At 33.7% G+C, this 17,888-nt stretch overlaps 1 protein-coding gene across 5 annotated transcripts in view; it reads right to left on the reverse strand.

Moving 5' to 3' along the window:
• The window catches only part of EMC2 (ER membrane protein complex subunit 2), a 71,562-nt gene that overhangs the window by 18,599 nt on the left and 35,075 nt on the right, over positions 1 to 17,888 (reverse strand). For 2 of the 5 annotated variants that reach the window (XM_088798991.1, XM_088798989.1), the window contains exons 9-12: positions 17,699 to 17,809; positions 16,556 to 16,660; positions 7,647 to 7,734; positions 4,071 to 4,232 (exon numbers count right to left, since the gene is read on the reverse strand). In XM_088798991.1, the coding sequence (XP_088655117.1) occupies positions 7,648 to 7,734; positions 16,556 to 16,660; positions 17,699 to 17,809 (303 nt within the window). In that variant the 3' untranslated portion in view covers positions 4,071 to 4,232; position 7,647. Of the gene's footprint in view, positions 1 to 4,070; positions 4,238 to 7,646; positions 7,735 to 16,555; positions 16,661 to 17,698; positions 17,810 to 17,888 lie in introns of those variants that run through there. The other 3 variants (XM_088798988.1, XM_088798987.1, XM_088798990.1) reach the window with 2 other exon arrangements.

Genomic DNA, 17,888 nt, shown 5'->3' on the forward strand with positions numbered 1-17,888 from the left:
TCTTTCGTATCTTTAGTTGTGTTGTCATGGCTGCCTCGATGTCCAGCATCGATTCAAAACATTTTCCTTTCATGGTCATTTTGACTTTGTGGAAGAGACAGAAGTTGCACGGTGCCAGATCTGGTGAATAACATGGATGAGGACATAATGTAATGTTTTTATTTGACAGAAATTGCCATACCAGAAGCGATGTGTGACACAGAGTGTTGTCATGATGGAGGATGAAGTAGACACTCACAAAAGAGGACGTCCAGAACTGCTTCAGAAAGTGGCAAGAACAATAGGATAAATGTGTTGGAAGTGGGGGGGGATTTGAGGGGAATTAATGGCAATGTGTCTTTTATTGTAACAATTTTTTAAATTTACATTCACCATATTTTGTGGTCACACCTTGTATGATCTCATTGGCAGTCTTAACCATGATACTGTTCATGATATGCAGATTAGATTTTTTGAAGTGACTTCCTGGTTGTAATTTCTTTTACTCGGAAACTAAATGAAGTGAAGCTCAACTACTTCTGGAAGGTCTGTTAGATAAAGTATAATGTGCAGTCTTTTATTTTAATTCATTCAAATATGTACTATGTGTAGGCATCAATGCTAGAAGCTGTAACGACAATAGTGGACAAAAACAGATATGGTCTCTGACCTCATTTAACTAAGAATCTACTGGGGAAGACAATCACCTGAAAATATAATTAATGATAAATGCTCCAAATGAAAGGTACATGGTAATATAAAAGTATATAACAAACTGTCCTCTAGAGCTAAACATTTGACATTTCCAAGTTGTTTCACATAATCATCGCACATTAGGATTACCAGTATTTTAGCCATTCTAATAGATGTTCAATGGTATGTCACAGCTTTAATTTACTTCCTTATTAATAGCAAATGTTGAACATATTTTCATATGATTATTTGCCATCCCTACAGCCTTCGTTGAAGTTTCTGTTTATGTCTTTTGCCCATTTTCTAATTAAACTCTTTTCTTACTATTGAATTTTGAAAGTTCTTTATATATCCTGGACAAAAGACCTTTACTGAATACATTTGCATATATTTTGTCTGTGGCTTGTCTTAACATGATCGTCTCTGGTTTGTCTTTCCATCATCTTTAACAGTCTTTCTCAAAATAATTTTTCATTTGTGACAAAATCCAACTTATTAAAAAAAATACACCTTTGATGTCACTTGAATTTTGGCCTAGCCCTAGCTCATAGGTTTCTTATTTTTTCTAAAATTTTATAGTTTTACATGTTACATTTAGATCCATGACCCATTTTTAGGTTTTTTTGACTGTTTGTTTTTTTAGTAAGGTGGAAGGTCCAGGTAGAAGGGCTTTTGCTATGAATGTCAATTATTCCAATACCATTTTTTGAATATTAAATTGTCCCAGCACAATTCCTCCACTGAAGTGCTTATGCGTATGCACCTTTTTCAAAAACTAATTTGTCATACTTGTGTGGGTCTATTCTGGACTCCTTATTCTGTCCCACTGCTGTGTCTTATCACTCTGACAAAAACCACACATTATCGTGATTACTATAGCTATATAATTCTTAATATCCGGTAGTCTCATTCCTTTATTATTTTCAAAGTTGTTTAGGCAATTCTAGTTCCTTTGTCTTTTCACATATATTTTAGAAAGTTTTGTCTATCTACAAAAAAACTGCCTGGGATTTTGATAAAAACTGTATCAAACCTATAGATACGTAGATCATTTGGAGGACAACTGGCATCTTTCTTACGTTATCTTTCCAACTCATGAACATGGTATGTCTCCAATTTTCAGGTCTTCTTTCGTTAGCATTTGTAGTTGTCAGCAAACACAACCTGTCCATGTTTTTAAATGTTTATACTTTTTTTGAGATTGTAAATGAAATTAAAATACAATTCATTTTTGAAGGCCTTGCATTCTGTGATCTTGCTAAACTCACTTATTAGTTCCAGGATGGTCTTGGAGACTTCTTGGGATTTTCTATGTAGACCATCAGGTTATCTGTAAAGAGTTACTCTTCCTTTCCAGTCTGTATGTCTTTTATTTCCTTTTCTTACCATACTGCACCAGTGAACACAAGCACTATGTTGAATGGAAGTGGTTGAATTCACATCCTTGCTTTGTTCCCAATCTTAAGAGAAACACGTTTGGTCTGTCACAAATATGATGGTAACTGTAAGTTTTGTTGATGTGTTTGGGCAGATTGAGGAAGGTTCCTTGTATTACTTAGCTGTTGTTTTTTAAATCATAAATGGGTAGTGAATTTTGTCAACTACTTTATCAATTGATATGATCATGACATTATTTTTATTTTTCTCTTAATATGACGGACTGCATTGACCAAGTCTCAAATACGGAAGTAGCCTTGCATATTTGAAATAAACCCCTTATATGTCTTTCTGCAGTGAATGTATTACCAGACTGTGGTACATCCATGTGATGGAATATTACTTGGCAATAAAAAGACACTATTGAAACATGCAACAAATGCTGATGGATCTAAAGGGAAATATTCTGAATGAAATAAGCCAGTCTGAAGGGGGTTAATACTGTATTATCCCATTTATATACCATTCTTAAAATGACAAAATCATAATGATGGAGAAAAGATCAGTGGATGCCAGCTTAGTGTTAGATGAGGGTGTTAACTATTAACAAGTAGCAAGAGGGAGTTTGTAAAGTTCTATATCCTGACTGGGGTGATGGTAACATGAATCTACACCTGTAACATTTCATAAAGAGGAAAAAAAGAACATGTAAAAACTGTGAAATCCAATAAGGTCTGTACCTGAGTTAATGTTGCAATGTCAGTTTCCTGGTTTGACAATGTACTGTGGTTATGTAACATAATAGGGAGAAGAAACTAATACATAGGAACTCCCTGTACTGTTTTTGCTACTTCTTGTGAATCTTATGAGTATGTTAAAATAAAACATTAGGAAAAAAAAAAAAAGGCCTAACCCTGGAAGATGAGTTAAGGAAGGCTTTGTTCTATACAGAGGGAACTAAGAGTACCAAGTTTGTGGCAGAAGGAAGCACAACACCCTCCAAGGAATTTAAGTGTGGCTAAATTCAGAAACAGAGTGAGAGTAGAGGTAGATCGTTTATTCTTAAAGAAATCTGAATCCTCCTTCCTGGTTCTGATAGTATACAGAACCTCAGAGGCCACGTTTAAAGCAACAAATGGGAAACAACTGAAGAGTTTTAATGAAGGGGAGGATAAAATGGCATCATTAGGGATGTTAGTAACATTCTAACTGCAGGGAAGATCGGACTGGGAAGGAGTAAAGATGCATGAAATCTAGCTATCTGGTGACTGTCACAGTCCAGGAGTCAGGTGATGGTAGCTTGGACTAGGGTGGTGGTGGCAATGGAAGTGAGAAATGAACAGATTTGAAATGTATAAGGGCATAGAACAGATGGAACATGGTCATGGTTTACAAGACAGAAGAAGTCCATTGGTGACATGAAACTAAACTATTTCATAGGAAAGGAATGATGGTGGGGGTGGGGATGTGTGTGCTAGACTGGAGCAATGGAAAGAATGCGAAGGGGAGAACAGATACAAGTTGAGACAACTGAAGAAAGCTGGCTATACATAAGAGAGAAATCAGGTAGTAGCTGGAGGGGGGTTATAGAAATGAGGGAACATATTTTAAAAAGTGGTATCAGATTGAGTATATTTTTATAATAGCATTAATAGGAAGAATTTGGTTGAAAAAAAAGAGAGAGGAAATAATAGGAAAACAGTTTAAGGACAAGTATGAAGAGATAATGTGAAGTTTTGGGGATGGCAGAATGCTTTGTGATAGAAGGGAGTATAGTAAATACATGAAAATGAAGTATAGCCTAAGTACAAAAAAAGGAGGGCGACACTGATGGGGAAACAGCTCAAAAAAGGGTACAGCCACTTTCTTCTACTGCAAAAGAAAAAAAGGTAAATTTGGGTATAAGAATACCTGATACTGGTTATGTTTTTATCTGGTAATTTTTTTTTCCTCTGTGAAAATAGTGAGAGAGCTGTATTAGTTTGGTAGGGCTGCCTTAACAAAGTACACAGTGGACTGGGTGTCTTAAACAACAGAAATTTATTTCATCACAGTTCTAGCGGCCAGAAGTCCAAGATCAAGGCGTCAGCAGGGTTGGTTTCTTCTGAGGAATTACTCCTTGGCTTGTAGAATGGACATCTTCGCTTGGTCTTTCCTTGGTTGTTCCTCTGTGTGTCTGTGTCCTAATCTCGTATTATAGAGATATCAATCATATTGGATTAGTGCCCACCCATATGACCTAATTTTACCTTAATTACCTCATTAAAGACTCTATCTCCAAATACAGTCACATTCTGAGGTACCAGAGGTTAGGACTTCAACATGAATTGGGGGGTGGAGTGGACACAATGCAGCCTATAACAAGAGGGTACTAACCAAGAGTAAACAGGGAGCTAGGACACATCAGAGGTTCAAAGTGAAAACAGCTCTAAGGAGTCTGAAACGGTTTTCACATTGACTATAAATGAAGTAACATTTTAAATGGGTAATTTAATTTAAATTCAACGAAGTCATAAAATCTGAATTCTAATCTGTTCTGCTAACAAGCAATGTCCGTTGAGTATATCTTTATTACTCTAAAATGGGAACACTTTATCACAGAATAGATATATGCCTCAGAGTATACTACAAACAGCACTAACTTAGGAATCCCTGACATCCTGCTCCTACTCCTTGCTTTGTCACACAGGAGCTTAATTTCTCTGAATCTTGATTCCTCATCTTAAAATGAAGTACAACTAAATCATCTCTAGTCCCTTCTAAAATCCGATAGTTCTATGAAATGAAGTGAAATGGAATTACTTTGAGAATAAGTGGATTGTTGCATTAGGGGAAAAAAAGGTTCTTTGAAACATTTGTCAATAAAAATTGCATGCTTCCAGCATACTAAAACATTGGTCTTCTCTCTCTTTTTTTTCTACACCCTCTCTGCTCCAGAGTCAGTATTATCCTTATGGTTAAAGCTATGTTAATGTGCCTTTTTCTCACTTCTGTTGGCTTAAATACTGGGTGTTAAGTTGCAACAAGATATTACTTTTTTTGTTACATGTAATTATCTACTTAACTTTAAGTGATTATATTCTGAAACAGCATTCCGAGCATGTCTAAAATAAGTTTTGCATGGTTAAAAAAAAAGTTGAATGGTGGATACATTAGTCAGAAACATATATGACTAAAATACAGAAATCAATCAAGAGTTTATTTTTCTCATGTAGTAAGTGCAGAAGCTGGCAACTGCTCATGTCAGTTCCGATGTTCACCATTGCTAATGGGGACCCAGACTCCCCCTACTCTTTCTAAGGAAACGCCTTTGAAATGTATCTTCATTCTCAGGTTTGCGGTTCAGGGTTGTTAGGCACCTGCTGTACCTCTAGGCATGTAGTCGGCATTCACAGACAGGAGGAGGAGAAAGCAGCAAAAAGCTTCATCTCACAAAGCTTCGCCTTTTTAATTAGAAAGAAAGGCCCTCCCCAATATTCTTCTGTTCATTTCATTAACCCTAACTAGATATTTACACTGTCCAATGTGGTGGCCAGGAGTCACATTCAGCTACTTACTTGTAATACAAGTGAAGTTAAATTTAAATTTCTCACTTGCATTGGCCATATTTCAAAAGCTCAATAGCTACATACAGCTAATGGCTACTATACTAGGCAGCACAAATACAGAATACGTCCTTCACTGAAAAAAGTTCTGCCTGGCATATCACAGACCATAGGAATGAAACCATTTCTGTTTTACATCAATCATGATGCAGCACCTGGGGTTGGGGTAAGGTCCTAATCTCCCAAAGGAACAGGGATTTCTGCTCCTATCTGAACAACAGAGGATAGTGTTTACATGGAAGAAGTGGAGGTAATAGTTCGGCAGGTAACTGTCTGCCACTGTGGGATTATCAGTACATTTAATATGTAATAATTTATAGACCTCAACTTAACAACGTACTTAATAAGTTAAAAAATTCTTGACAAGCAGGTTATTAAAGCTAGAAAAAATAAAGGGAAACTAAGGCTGACAGTTGTAAGAAGCACTAAGTTACTTATTACACAAATATAATTGCTAAAGAAAACACTACTTTAGTGACTGATGGGAGATTAGAGAGAAGAAAGGTAGTGGAATAGTATGTGGGCACTACTTCCTTTGTAGCGAACACGTTTGAAATGGCTGCTTATGTTGAAAATGCAGTTCATGGGCAAAATGAGTACATCTTGTGATAACAAGGATTTGTTGAGAAGAATTGTCTTTACATAGGAAGAGTTATTTCACATCTGCTCATTACTTATGGCAGAATAAAATGAAAAGGACTGCAACATGAAAGAATTAGATTACATAGGGAGAATAATTTACTTCAAAAGGTTAAAAAGCTGATATTAATGAGTTTCCTTCCTAAAGATTTTCATGTTGAAAATTCCTCTATGACCCCCATTTGTCTAAATCCAGCAATAACAAGTGTGCAGGAGTTTCTCTATAATGTTGGAATGTATAAATAAATAAGTAAATAAATAAGATTATGCATATAATCTAGATCTATGTAATTTATATGCATAAATTACAAATACAATAAATATTTGATCTGAATAATTGCCTATTTTTAAAACTTATTTATGTCTGAATAAAGTGTTTAATGCTCAAAGTTCTTTCTATTCTATTGAAACATGCAAAATACTGTTGAAGGTAGTATAATGGTTATTTAGTATGAAAAGAAAAAAAGAAGAAATTCTCATTATAACTAAGGAGGTAATTAGATATGAAAACTGTAAACATTTTCTTCTTAAAATACTCCAGATTTTTTTATTTTTCCCTAAAGTAAAAATAACTCAGCAACTGAAATCCCTTTAATTCCTATTCTCCATGATCACTAAATATCCTTTTAAGTAATTTACAGTTAAAAGTTCGATAAATGTAACTTTCATAAAGGTTACATTTGATTATTATAGCATATGTGAACCTTAAAGCATTTTATAGGTAAAAATCTCAATTATGTCCTATGACAAGACTAACATTTTACAAAGAGATATTGCAGAATTTTGGAGAATGACATTTCAGCATGATTTATCAGAATAACATTATAGTACATAAAACAATAGCCTACTGAAATATAGAGCAAAATCCTACCTAACACTATAAAGAGAGTCAAAATAATTTGCCAGCATTTTGCTTCTGTCAGCTATGTATGCTATGTATTTCCTATCACAAATAAACTGGAGTTAACTAGTAATCCTGTTCTAAAACAATATATTCACTACTAAGTATAACAAAAATAATTTATAATCTCCATATGCAAGTTTAATAAATCATCAAGGTTTATTTAACGAGGTTATTTCTACATCAGATTATGGTTTGAAAGCAGTTATATACATGTGATATGAAGAGAATGATGTGTAATCGATAAGACTCTTAAATCTTTCTCCCATGGACTTTCTTCATCTTCCTGCTTAGCAGTAAAAAGTATTTGCAGGTTTATATAAACACATTCTTTACAACTGCCTTCACAGAAAATTAGTATATAAATAGCACTGGGCATTTAGTAAATAAGTCACAGGCTAACAAGTTCAATTGTGCAGTTGTGAAATGTAATGTGAAAGAGTTTTTGAAACCTTAAGACTGGGTAATCTGCAGTGTTTCCAACATGTCTTCAACTGCCTTAAGAGAGTATTTGGTTTCCTTCTTACTTCGACCTGCAAACTAATTTTTAAAAAATGCAATTAGGCTCAATTTCAATGGCAGGTTCAAAATCACAATCTTACCTTCACATTGCTAAAGAGAGTTAACATTACCTATTTTATCACCAGCATGAAATCAAATATGCTCTTTTTCTTCAATAAAAACAAAATTTGGGTTTTAAGGACATATTCATTAAGGTTTCATCTTCAGTTGAAATGTATAAAGATTTCACTGCATAATTGGGCAGTTTAAATGTTTATATAGCATGATAATGTACAAAAACAGATTTGATTTTAAAATTATCCTTTTTCAACCAGAAAATATGAAATAAAAAGCATAATTTATAAATTAAATTTAGCTTATATTTGTGTAGGAATGGGGAAAATTTCTACTTGTCTGGCCTCTAAACAAATTTTTACAATTTCAAACAAAGGTAAAATATAAAGTGCTTTTTATTAAACATTTTGAAGTGCAAGCTATCTCTATGATTATTTAAAGTTGGTCGTAATTTTTAAAACTTTTCCAGATTTATTAGTTGACTAGATATTATCATGTTTCTGCAGCAAAGACCAGTCAAATAAAACTCTGTTACATATTACAATGATGTAAACATGTTTTAAAATATGCATTTCTAGTTTAAGTTGTAATTTACTATATAAAACCAAATTGGAATTGGATTTTACAATGAACACAAAATATAGCACACTAAATACTATCTTTGTATATTTAAAAGCAAATTCATGGCATATTAAATTAAATAAAGAGCACATAATCAGTGGGGGAAACACTGTTGAATACCCCATGCTGATTTCAAAATGAGTTTTCTAACTAAACCAACAATTCCCATCATTTATCAGTTTGATTTAATACTACAGATTTACTAGATAAGTGTTCCTTATGAGGGTAGGTTTATTATATCTATATTACCTGTTTTCCCTCTGGTTAAAGTATTGATTAACATTTACCATTAACAACATATAGTATTTTCAAGTTAACATCTAAGCAGTCAATACATTTTCATGTGACTGATCTTTCTTTCAAATACCAATGCTGTCTTAAGTACTTAGTGCTTGATTTACGATGTGTTCCTTCTCTTTTGTAATTAACTTAATTTGGCAAACTTCTTATGACCTGTTGAGAAAGATTAAGTGATCAAGCACAGGTAACATCATAGAAGCAATAGGTTTCAGGAATTGGTAACCTGCCTCTGACCTCTCTGGCCACAGCTTAACATTGTGATTCCCCTACTTCCTAAACCATTAGCTTCTGTGGTTGAATCTTGATTTGATAGAGTAAATGAAGGGGATTTCTAGAGGAAATGCCAGAGAAAGAGAAAAGCTTCTCCTAACAATCAAGATCATTTTATCTTTCATAAGACATCACTAATTTAAGGAATTCAAAAGTTAAATACACAAGTCATAACAACAAACTATAATAACAGCAACACCACATTTAAAACCGTTCCTTTTCATAATTTCCTTTGGCGAGTAAAGAATGTGGGGTGTGCTTATTACTCCTATTATGCAGTTGATAAATTCACTTTCACAAGGACTTACCAAGAACAGAAAGCCTTTTCTTTTACCACTGCCTATCCAAAGTAAACAGGCATGGTCCTAATCAGATACTTAATGGTCTAATTCTACAAAAAAGCTTTGATGGGCTGGAGGAGGAGGTACAAAATAGGATACCACGTAGAACATTCACAAAGAAAAATGAAAAATTTCTGCAGATCTGAAGTCACAATACGTATTTTAAAACATAGCAGCATTTTTCTTGGTTTGTACTTAAACATAATAAAATAATAGTAAATATGAATTTGTGATATTTTAAATTAGCTAATTAAAAAAATCACCTAAGATTGTGTATCAACACTACTGACAACCAGTGCTATTTAGAATAAACCAAACTAACTTATTTGTGTCAGAACAAATAAAAAGAAAGTTGGAAATATAAATATATCACTTCGAATTTTGCCTGACATGCAATTATTTTGTCTATTCCAGAATTATATGGCAATTTAACTGATTAAACCGGAATCCTATTTTTCCCTCAAATCATGATTTAATTTTCTATTTCCCAAAAGGATAGTAACAGAATCACCTCTGCAATCATAAATAACATATGGATCACTAGCACAGATGAATTTAACAGTGTACCAAGAAGCATTTATCTGGAAAATTATTGTGCGTAGGTTCACATTAAAGTTTTTCATGAGCATTAATCAAACTTGCCTGCCTCTACTGAACATGCTAAACCAATTACCTAATTGAAGAGCAAGTAGCAGCCATATTCTGTTTCGTTATTAAGTAGAAACAAAGAAAAGCAGTTCTTAAAACCTAATTTTCTCTAATTTATAAATGCCTAGAAAAACATTACAATAAGGAATATTTATTATATTCTTTATACTTGTTTATATGCCTAGACATGAGTCATGAAGTTCTCAATTAGATCCCAGAGATTTTTCTAGTTACTAAAATGTCAATCTCTGAAAGTTATGCTTTTCCACATTAATCACAAATTCTGTTTTTGTTTTCATAGTTAGATTTTGCCTAAGTAAATTCTTCGTTCATAATTCCCTGTTGGATCTTAAAGAAAACTCACCAAAATGAACACAAATAATAAAAACTGGATTATCAAATTCGAAGGTCAATGATTTATCCATTGTTATAGTAGGGATAAGTTGGCTAAAATTTATCTTTACACAATTTGTGGAAAATAATATGGGTCTACAAAGTAATAGGATAAATAAAATGGAACAGTGGATGGATGAATCTCAGAAACATTATACTGAGTGAAAGAAGCCAGGCATGAAAGAGTAACCTATGATCTCATTTATATAAAGTTCTAGTACAGGCAAAACTAATTTATAGTGATAAAAATCAAATCAGTGCTTGTCTGCAGTGTAGGATGGGGATGACTGCAAAGTAGCAGAAGGGAACTTTCTGGAGTGATGGAAATGCTGTATATCTTAAATGAGGTGGTGGTGAGAGGGGAGTAACATTTGTCAAAGCTCAACTGTACACTTAAAATGTGTGCACGTTATTGTATGTAAATTATACCTCAATAAAGCAGATAAAAGAAAAAGGCAAAATAATTAAAACCAGGATAGGACTATGGAGTTATATAACAGTGTAATAAATTGCCAAATTATCACATATTTATCTTCCCATTGAAAGGTAAAGACTGCATCCACTGAATCTAGGTTGACCATGTGATCTGCTTTACTCAGTGGAATATATAGCAACATGTGACACGTCCAGAGGCTCCAAAAGTCCTTGCACATTGGAGTTGGCCTGTTTGCTGCTCCTGGAACCCTGAGACCACCGTGTGAGTTAAGGCCAAGTTAGCCTGCCAAACGAGACACACAAGACCCAGCACTCCCAGCTGACAGAGAGCCAACTTTCAGATATTTAAAGTGAGGCCATCAACCACTAGCATAGGACAGAAATATAAATAAGCTCAGGGAGACTAGCAGAATTACTCAACTGAGATCAAGCCAAACAGCCTACCTACAGAATTATAAGGAAATAAGCCATTATTTTAACCTAGAGTTAGCAAAGGGCAAAAGACACAAATATTTATGGAATCTGATTCACAGAAAGAGAACCCAGAACCTCTGTAGGAAAGGCACAGAATACGTAAGCTTCAAAAGCAACAAGAGATTTTATTTCAAACCTGTTATTCGGGACAGAGGCAGAAATAAACTTTGCATGATGGGTGATTCCTAACTGAGGAGTATTGGAAGTTGCTATACAGAAACCTGACATGACCAACTGAGAGGTGTTATCTTCCTGAAGTGGTATCCAAGAGGACAGAGACTGACAAAAATTCCTTGTACTAGTCTGTCCTATAGAGTCAAGAAAAAGGAAATCATATCTTCAGTAAGGATGTGTACAACATCTGAGGACTGTAGAATTTACAGTGCAAAACTCAAAGATGAAGAGCACAAGTGATGCTCTCAGAGCTCTTTCCAAAGAACACTGAGACTTTATAAAATCAATTTGTGAAAAGAGAATGGATCTAATAAGATATATTTTCTTTTTAAATGAGAATGGCAGGGAAGCCAAACATTACTAAAGAATAGGGAGGGTTTGGATGTTTGAATAATAGCTTAAATTACTGAAATCATGGAGTCAACATCTAGTGATAAAGTTCGTCTTAGGCAAGGAAGGGCATGCTAGCCTGGTCTTGTATTACTGAAGAAACAAGGAAAAAAAAAGACAAAAAGAAAAGAAAAAAACCCAAACAAAACAAAACTCTGAACTTAGTTATTATTGAGAACTTTAGGTCTGAAATGAAATGAAAAACAAGTGAGGGTTGAATATCAATTGTCCATATGAGAAAATAATTGAGAAGGGAGTTAGAAACTATAATTACAACTTCAGATACATTTATACCTCACACCTCCTTATAGAGGCCATTAAGAGAACCAACTGTGGAGTCAGACTGCCTAGGTTTGAAAACAGCTCTGTCATTAACAGCTATGTCACCTTGGGAACGTTATTTAATTTTTCCATGCTTTAATTTCCTCATTTGTAAAACAAGAAAAGTACAGAGCTTATAATAAATTTTCTATAAATGTTTGCTATTATAACTGCTATTATAATTGCAATGCACATAGCAGGCATAATAAAGTGAACTTAGAACATGTGATTAGTAAGCACAGTATAATGTGTATTACTGATTTGGTAAAAAATTATGAATTAACTTCTTTAATCCTCAGAGAACTTTTTATTATGTCCATCTTACAGATGAAAAGCTAGGCCCAGAGATGGTATATAATTTATCCAAGGTCGCATAGCTAATAAATGTCAGAGCCAATCTTTGAAGCCAGAGGACATGGATCTAGCATCTATGTTCTTCTCTTAACTGCGCCACAGTACTAGATTGCATGGACTGGGACTCATGACAGAGTCCATAGATGGACAGAAACATTCTGGATAGCTAAATGGGAGGACATTGACTCCTCTTTCACATCATACATAAAAAAAAAAAAACAACAACAACAACAAAAAAAACAGTTCCAAATGGATTCTGGATCTAAATGTAAAAAGCAGAAGGAAAAAAAGACTCTAAAGACACACAAGATTGTCTTTATGTCCATGAGTAGCAAACAGAATACAAAATACACAAACTATAAAGGAAATGAATGATTAAGCTGAACATATTTAACTTCAGAACTTTCATTCATCAAATTCATTTGAGAGCAAAAAGCAAGTAAGGAGTTGAAGAGAATTGCTGCACATATAACGAACACAAGGTTCATACTCAGGAAACCAGAAAACAAAACAAAAAGTCATAAACCAATGAAAAAGGCTTCATGAAATAAGATATCCAAATAACAAATAAACATGAAAAACTGTTAACCTCACTAGTCATCTGGGAGATGAAAAATAAAACCATGACTACACATAACAGAATGGCTATAATTATAAAAACTGACAGAACCAAGTGTTAGTGAAGGTGTGGAACCATGAGAACTCTCTAACACTGCTAGTGGGGCTATAAACAACTGATTTGGAAAACAAGCTTTATCTACTAAAGTTAAATATATGTATGTCCTATGATCCAGTATTTACACTGAAAGGTATATCATCAGAAATGTAAGTATATGTACACCAAAAGACTTGTAGAGCAATATTCAGTGTATTATTATTCATAACAGCAACCTAAAACAGGAAATAAGCCAAATGCTTATCAACTGACTAAATAAAATGTAACATGTTCACACAACAGACTATACATAGCACAATGAAAAGGAATGAACTACAGATGCAAAAAAGGATAAATCTCATACATATAATAGTGAAATGGCCAGACAAAAATGAATACATACTATGTAATTCTATAAAGTTCCAAAAAAAAAGCCAAAAACTACAGGATTATAAATCAGTACTCTTGAGCAGGATAGAAGGAGTAGAAACTGAGAGGAGGTACCATGACAGCTTTGGGGTGTTGTAATGTTTCTACTTATTGATCTGGATACATTTACCTGTACAGTGCACTGAAATGTACATTTATGACGGGTTTCTTTTTATTACATATGTTGTAACTTAATAAAAATTGATTTAAAAAATATAGTCACCCCATGTCAAAAACACTCTCAGAGCAGCCAGCTGCTTCTTCAAAAATGTCTTAAAAACAACGATGTACTCTACATTCCATTAATTTTATATTATACAAGTCTTATCTTTAAACTTCTCTCTCTAAGCCTACTCTGTGAGAAACACCATTATAAAGCTGAGCTATCTCAAACTGCATTTGGAGAAGCACAGCCTGGCTAATATTTACAAACATTCTGACTTAAGTGCCAACAGAACTGATATTCTCCATTATACACAATAAAAATACACAGTTACTTTAAATGATGTGATCATGGGGGCAGTGAATTTTTTGAGTGGCACCAACCTTCTCCAAGCAGGAGTACAAAAAAAAAAAAGAAACAAACAGCATTAAAATCAAAACAAAATAACAGAAAACAAGACCAAAGAAGTCATCTTCAAAATGACTACATTGTGGGCAATTCTCCAAAACCCTAGAACATGGTTGTATCAACAACAGTAGCAGGACCTACAAAAGATCAACAGCTGTGTGGTAGGAGCAATAGGAAGTAAAAGAGGACAACCTACTACTCTACAAGGGACAGGAAGGAAAAAAGTCCAAACTGATGCATTTGCGAATGGCCCGCAAAACCAGGACAATCTGAAAGGCTCCAAATTGAAGTGCAAAAACTTGCATGCAAATGTTAACATTAAAGAAGTTTAACAGTCGAAAGCCTTAAAATCTCTGAAATATGCAGCAGATACCCTCTTTCAGAAGGGAAGAACAGAACAAAACAAGACAAAAAACAACAACAGAAAAAAACCCCTCATACTTAAAGAAAACTATTGGAAATTGAAACCAAAGGAACCAGGACAGAAACACTGGGGTAAGAGGGGAAGGACGGTTCAGATAAGGAAGGTGAGGGGGGCAGTGAGGAAACTATGCCCAGAGGTAGTCAATACCAGAAAGCAAAACAATGAACAGCAAAATGTAACATTTAATGCTGAGAGCAACACCTCAAAATTCAAGATCTGTAGAGCTCTAAGGATAGATCGAAAAAGATTTTCTGGCTGGAGCCAGAAAATCTTTCTGAACCAGACCTAGTTCTGAGAAGGAGTGGATAGACACAGAAGTCATATTTGAGTTCTCCTTAACGAAGAAGAGGAAGATACAGAATAGTCAAGCTGGGAAAGTTATCATATCCTATCTCGGAGTCCCCCTATTCTACTAAAATCCTCCTCATAATAAGCCAGGAAAACTATCTCATTGAAACATGAAGAACAAGAAAAAGAATATGAACTAATTCCATGAAAATTATTATGGAGGGGAAAAAAAGAAAATGACAGAAAAGGATTTGAAAGAAAATGAATGACACAATAAGAGGCGGGAAAGGAGAGCCAGTAAGCTTATAATTGGAAACCTGAAAAAGAAAACTTAAACAATCAAACAAAAAAAGTATCCATTGTCATAGATTAAATGACTACATAGGTATGGATTTATTTCTGGGCACTCTATTCTGTTCCATTGATCTATGTTTCTGTTTTTATGCCAGTACCATGCTGTTTTGATTACTATAGCCTTGTAGTATGATTTGATGTCAGGACAGTGTAGCTGCCTGACCACTGCGCTGTTCACCTGAAGCTGAAGAATATTGAATGTCAACTATAATTAAATACACACACACACACACACACACACACACACACATACATACGTATACGTATATATAGTATATATAGTCACGGGTTGTGGAGTACAGAATAGGGATACAGTCAATGGAACTGTAACAGCTATTTATGATGTCAGAGGGATAGCAGACTGGGGGGGTTATCACTTTGTGAGGGGTGTAAATGTCTAACTGTTTTGTACATCTGAAACTAATAAAAATAAAAAATAAAAAGCATTTAAAACTAAAATTCTAAAAGCAAATTTCTCAAATTAAAAGAGGACTGAATCCACATATTAAAAAGTGCCTCTTGTGTATCTGGGAAAATGGACCCAAGAATAATGAAAACATTCTGTAGTAAAACTATTGGATTTTAGAGATAAAGAAAAAATTCCTTTGGACAACCAGACAAAAAGTCTAAGTCACTTATTAAGGTTAAAACTCAGGGGCATCAGAGTTCTTGACAGCAATATTTTATCCTAAAAAACAATGGAACAATATGTTTAAGAGACTTAGTAATGTAAGCCAAAGTTTGTATAAAAAGCCAAATCGTCCTTCAAATATAAAGACTATAGACAGATAAATTATAAACATGCAAGATGTAAGAAGATATGTTTTTCCATGAGCCCTTCCTGAAGAATCTCCTAGAGATGAGCTTCAGAAAATCAGATAAGATCTGACTTGTAAGCGAAGTACATAAATTTTGTTATATATATATAATCTGGTCATTTGACTTTTAGGCTTTTTTTCCTCTTTTTTTTTAATTACTTGAGATACCTCTGATTAATAATACACTCATCTACCCAATGTACTTGTGAAATGCATCCTGCAATTTGTTTACCCTTTCTGCATTTTCAGAACTTTTTTTATTTGCCAAATGCAGAACTACTGAGACTTCTAGATGGCAAGGCTAATTATGAGATCATAATAGTAACAGATTCCTTTTGGGGGGGGAAAAAGTGATTCTACAACTACAAGTTAATTCTACACAGTTAAAACACATCTGATAAAGGACCAAAGGCATAAAAGTCCAATGAGACATTGGCTTTGTAGTTTGAAGAAACAAAAACAACTACTAAGAAATACAACACATTAACTGACTTATATCATAATATAAAGTTTATCAATACTAACCTGATAAGCTCTGTTTATTTGACTAGCTGCCCAACTAGCATATTTCATGTTGTCCTTTTTTGTTTTTGCACTTGCTTTTGGATTAGAAGCAATATGACTTGCGGACTAAAAACAAAACGAAGAAAAAAAACCCATCAAAAACAAAATGCCTTTTTTTCTAGCAAGATAATCAAAAACATGTAAGGGTCACAGTTGCAATAGGATGATAACAAAGAGTTTTTAAAACTTGTACCAAAACAATTGTTAAAATAAAAATAAAGTTCAAAGAGATTAGTGTTTAAAAATGAAAATACATTTTAAAATGCAGAATAATCCGAAGTAATGGGAAGAGAAAGGGTATCTTAAATTGTATCTGAAGTTATTTTATTAGTTATCTAACAGAGCTCTTAAAGGTAAAATTCCATTTCTTTCCTAAAAATTATGTCATTTGTTTCTTCCTGCCTCCTACTCTGCAATCAATTCTTTTTCACTGAGCCCCACCAAGATATTTATCCAAAAGTCCATGAAAAGACTAGGAAAATTAAATTTGAAGGAACTGCCCTATTAAAAAGAAAAGTTTATTTTTCCAGGCATTCTGATTGCGGAGAAAGGCTCATTTTATATGTATTTAAAAGCACAACAAATTCTTCCAATCCCAAAGCCCTTCTTAATTGAGTTTTCTAAGCTCATAATTTGATATACATAAACAATAGAAATATGTAATTATATGCTTCACACAATTTCCAAACTGTTTTTCTATACCATAAAAAATTTTAATTTGACACTAGAGATTTTATTTCTAATACGTCTTTTATTGGCATAGTTTAAAAATATCTCATACAATTATAACTTAAGGTAAGAAATACAATAATGCTGGGCATAAAACAAGAAATAGATAATATGGTTTGTTATCAGTTACTATTTAATTTTATAAGGGAAGACTTCATTTCTGACACAACAAAAATATTTTACAATGCTAGGATGTATTAACATCTAAAAATAAAACTGCCTTATAACCTATTACTCAATTAACTAGAGAATATTCATATGCTTATCAAAAAACTCCCCAAAAAACAAAATCTCAAGAGGGAAATGATTGGATAGGTTAATGGATTTTAAATGACAGATTTTGTAAAATGACATTAAACATGCATCTCAACTTACCATGTAAAGTCCAAACAAAGCTCTCATATTTCTGTTGTTCAGTTTCAATGCCTGTGAAAAATACTTTCTTGAAAGTTCAAGGTTTTCAAGTCCACCTTGGGTATATTTAACCTGTTAAAAATTGTGCAGTGATGAAACCTGTTTATTTTACTACTTTGAAATATAGCATGTCTCATCATTCCATAGGCAT

The sequence above is a fragment of the Rhinolophus sinicus genome, chromosome 6, assembly GCF_057876585.1.
Source record: "Rhinolophus sinicus isolate RSI-liver-muscle chromosome 6, RSI-T2T, whole genome shotgun sequence".
In the NCBI taxonomy this organism is placed as follows: domain Eukaryota; kingdom Metazoa; phylum Chordata; class Mammalia; order Chiroptera; family Rhinolophidae; genus Rhinolophus; species Rhinolophus sinicus.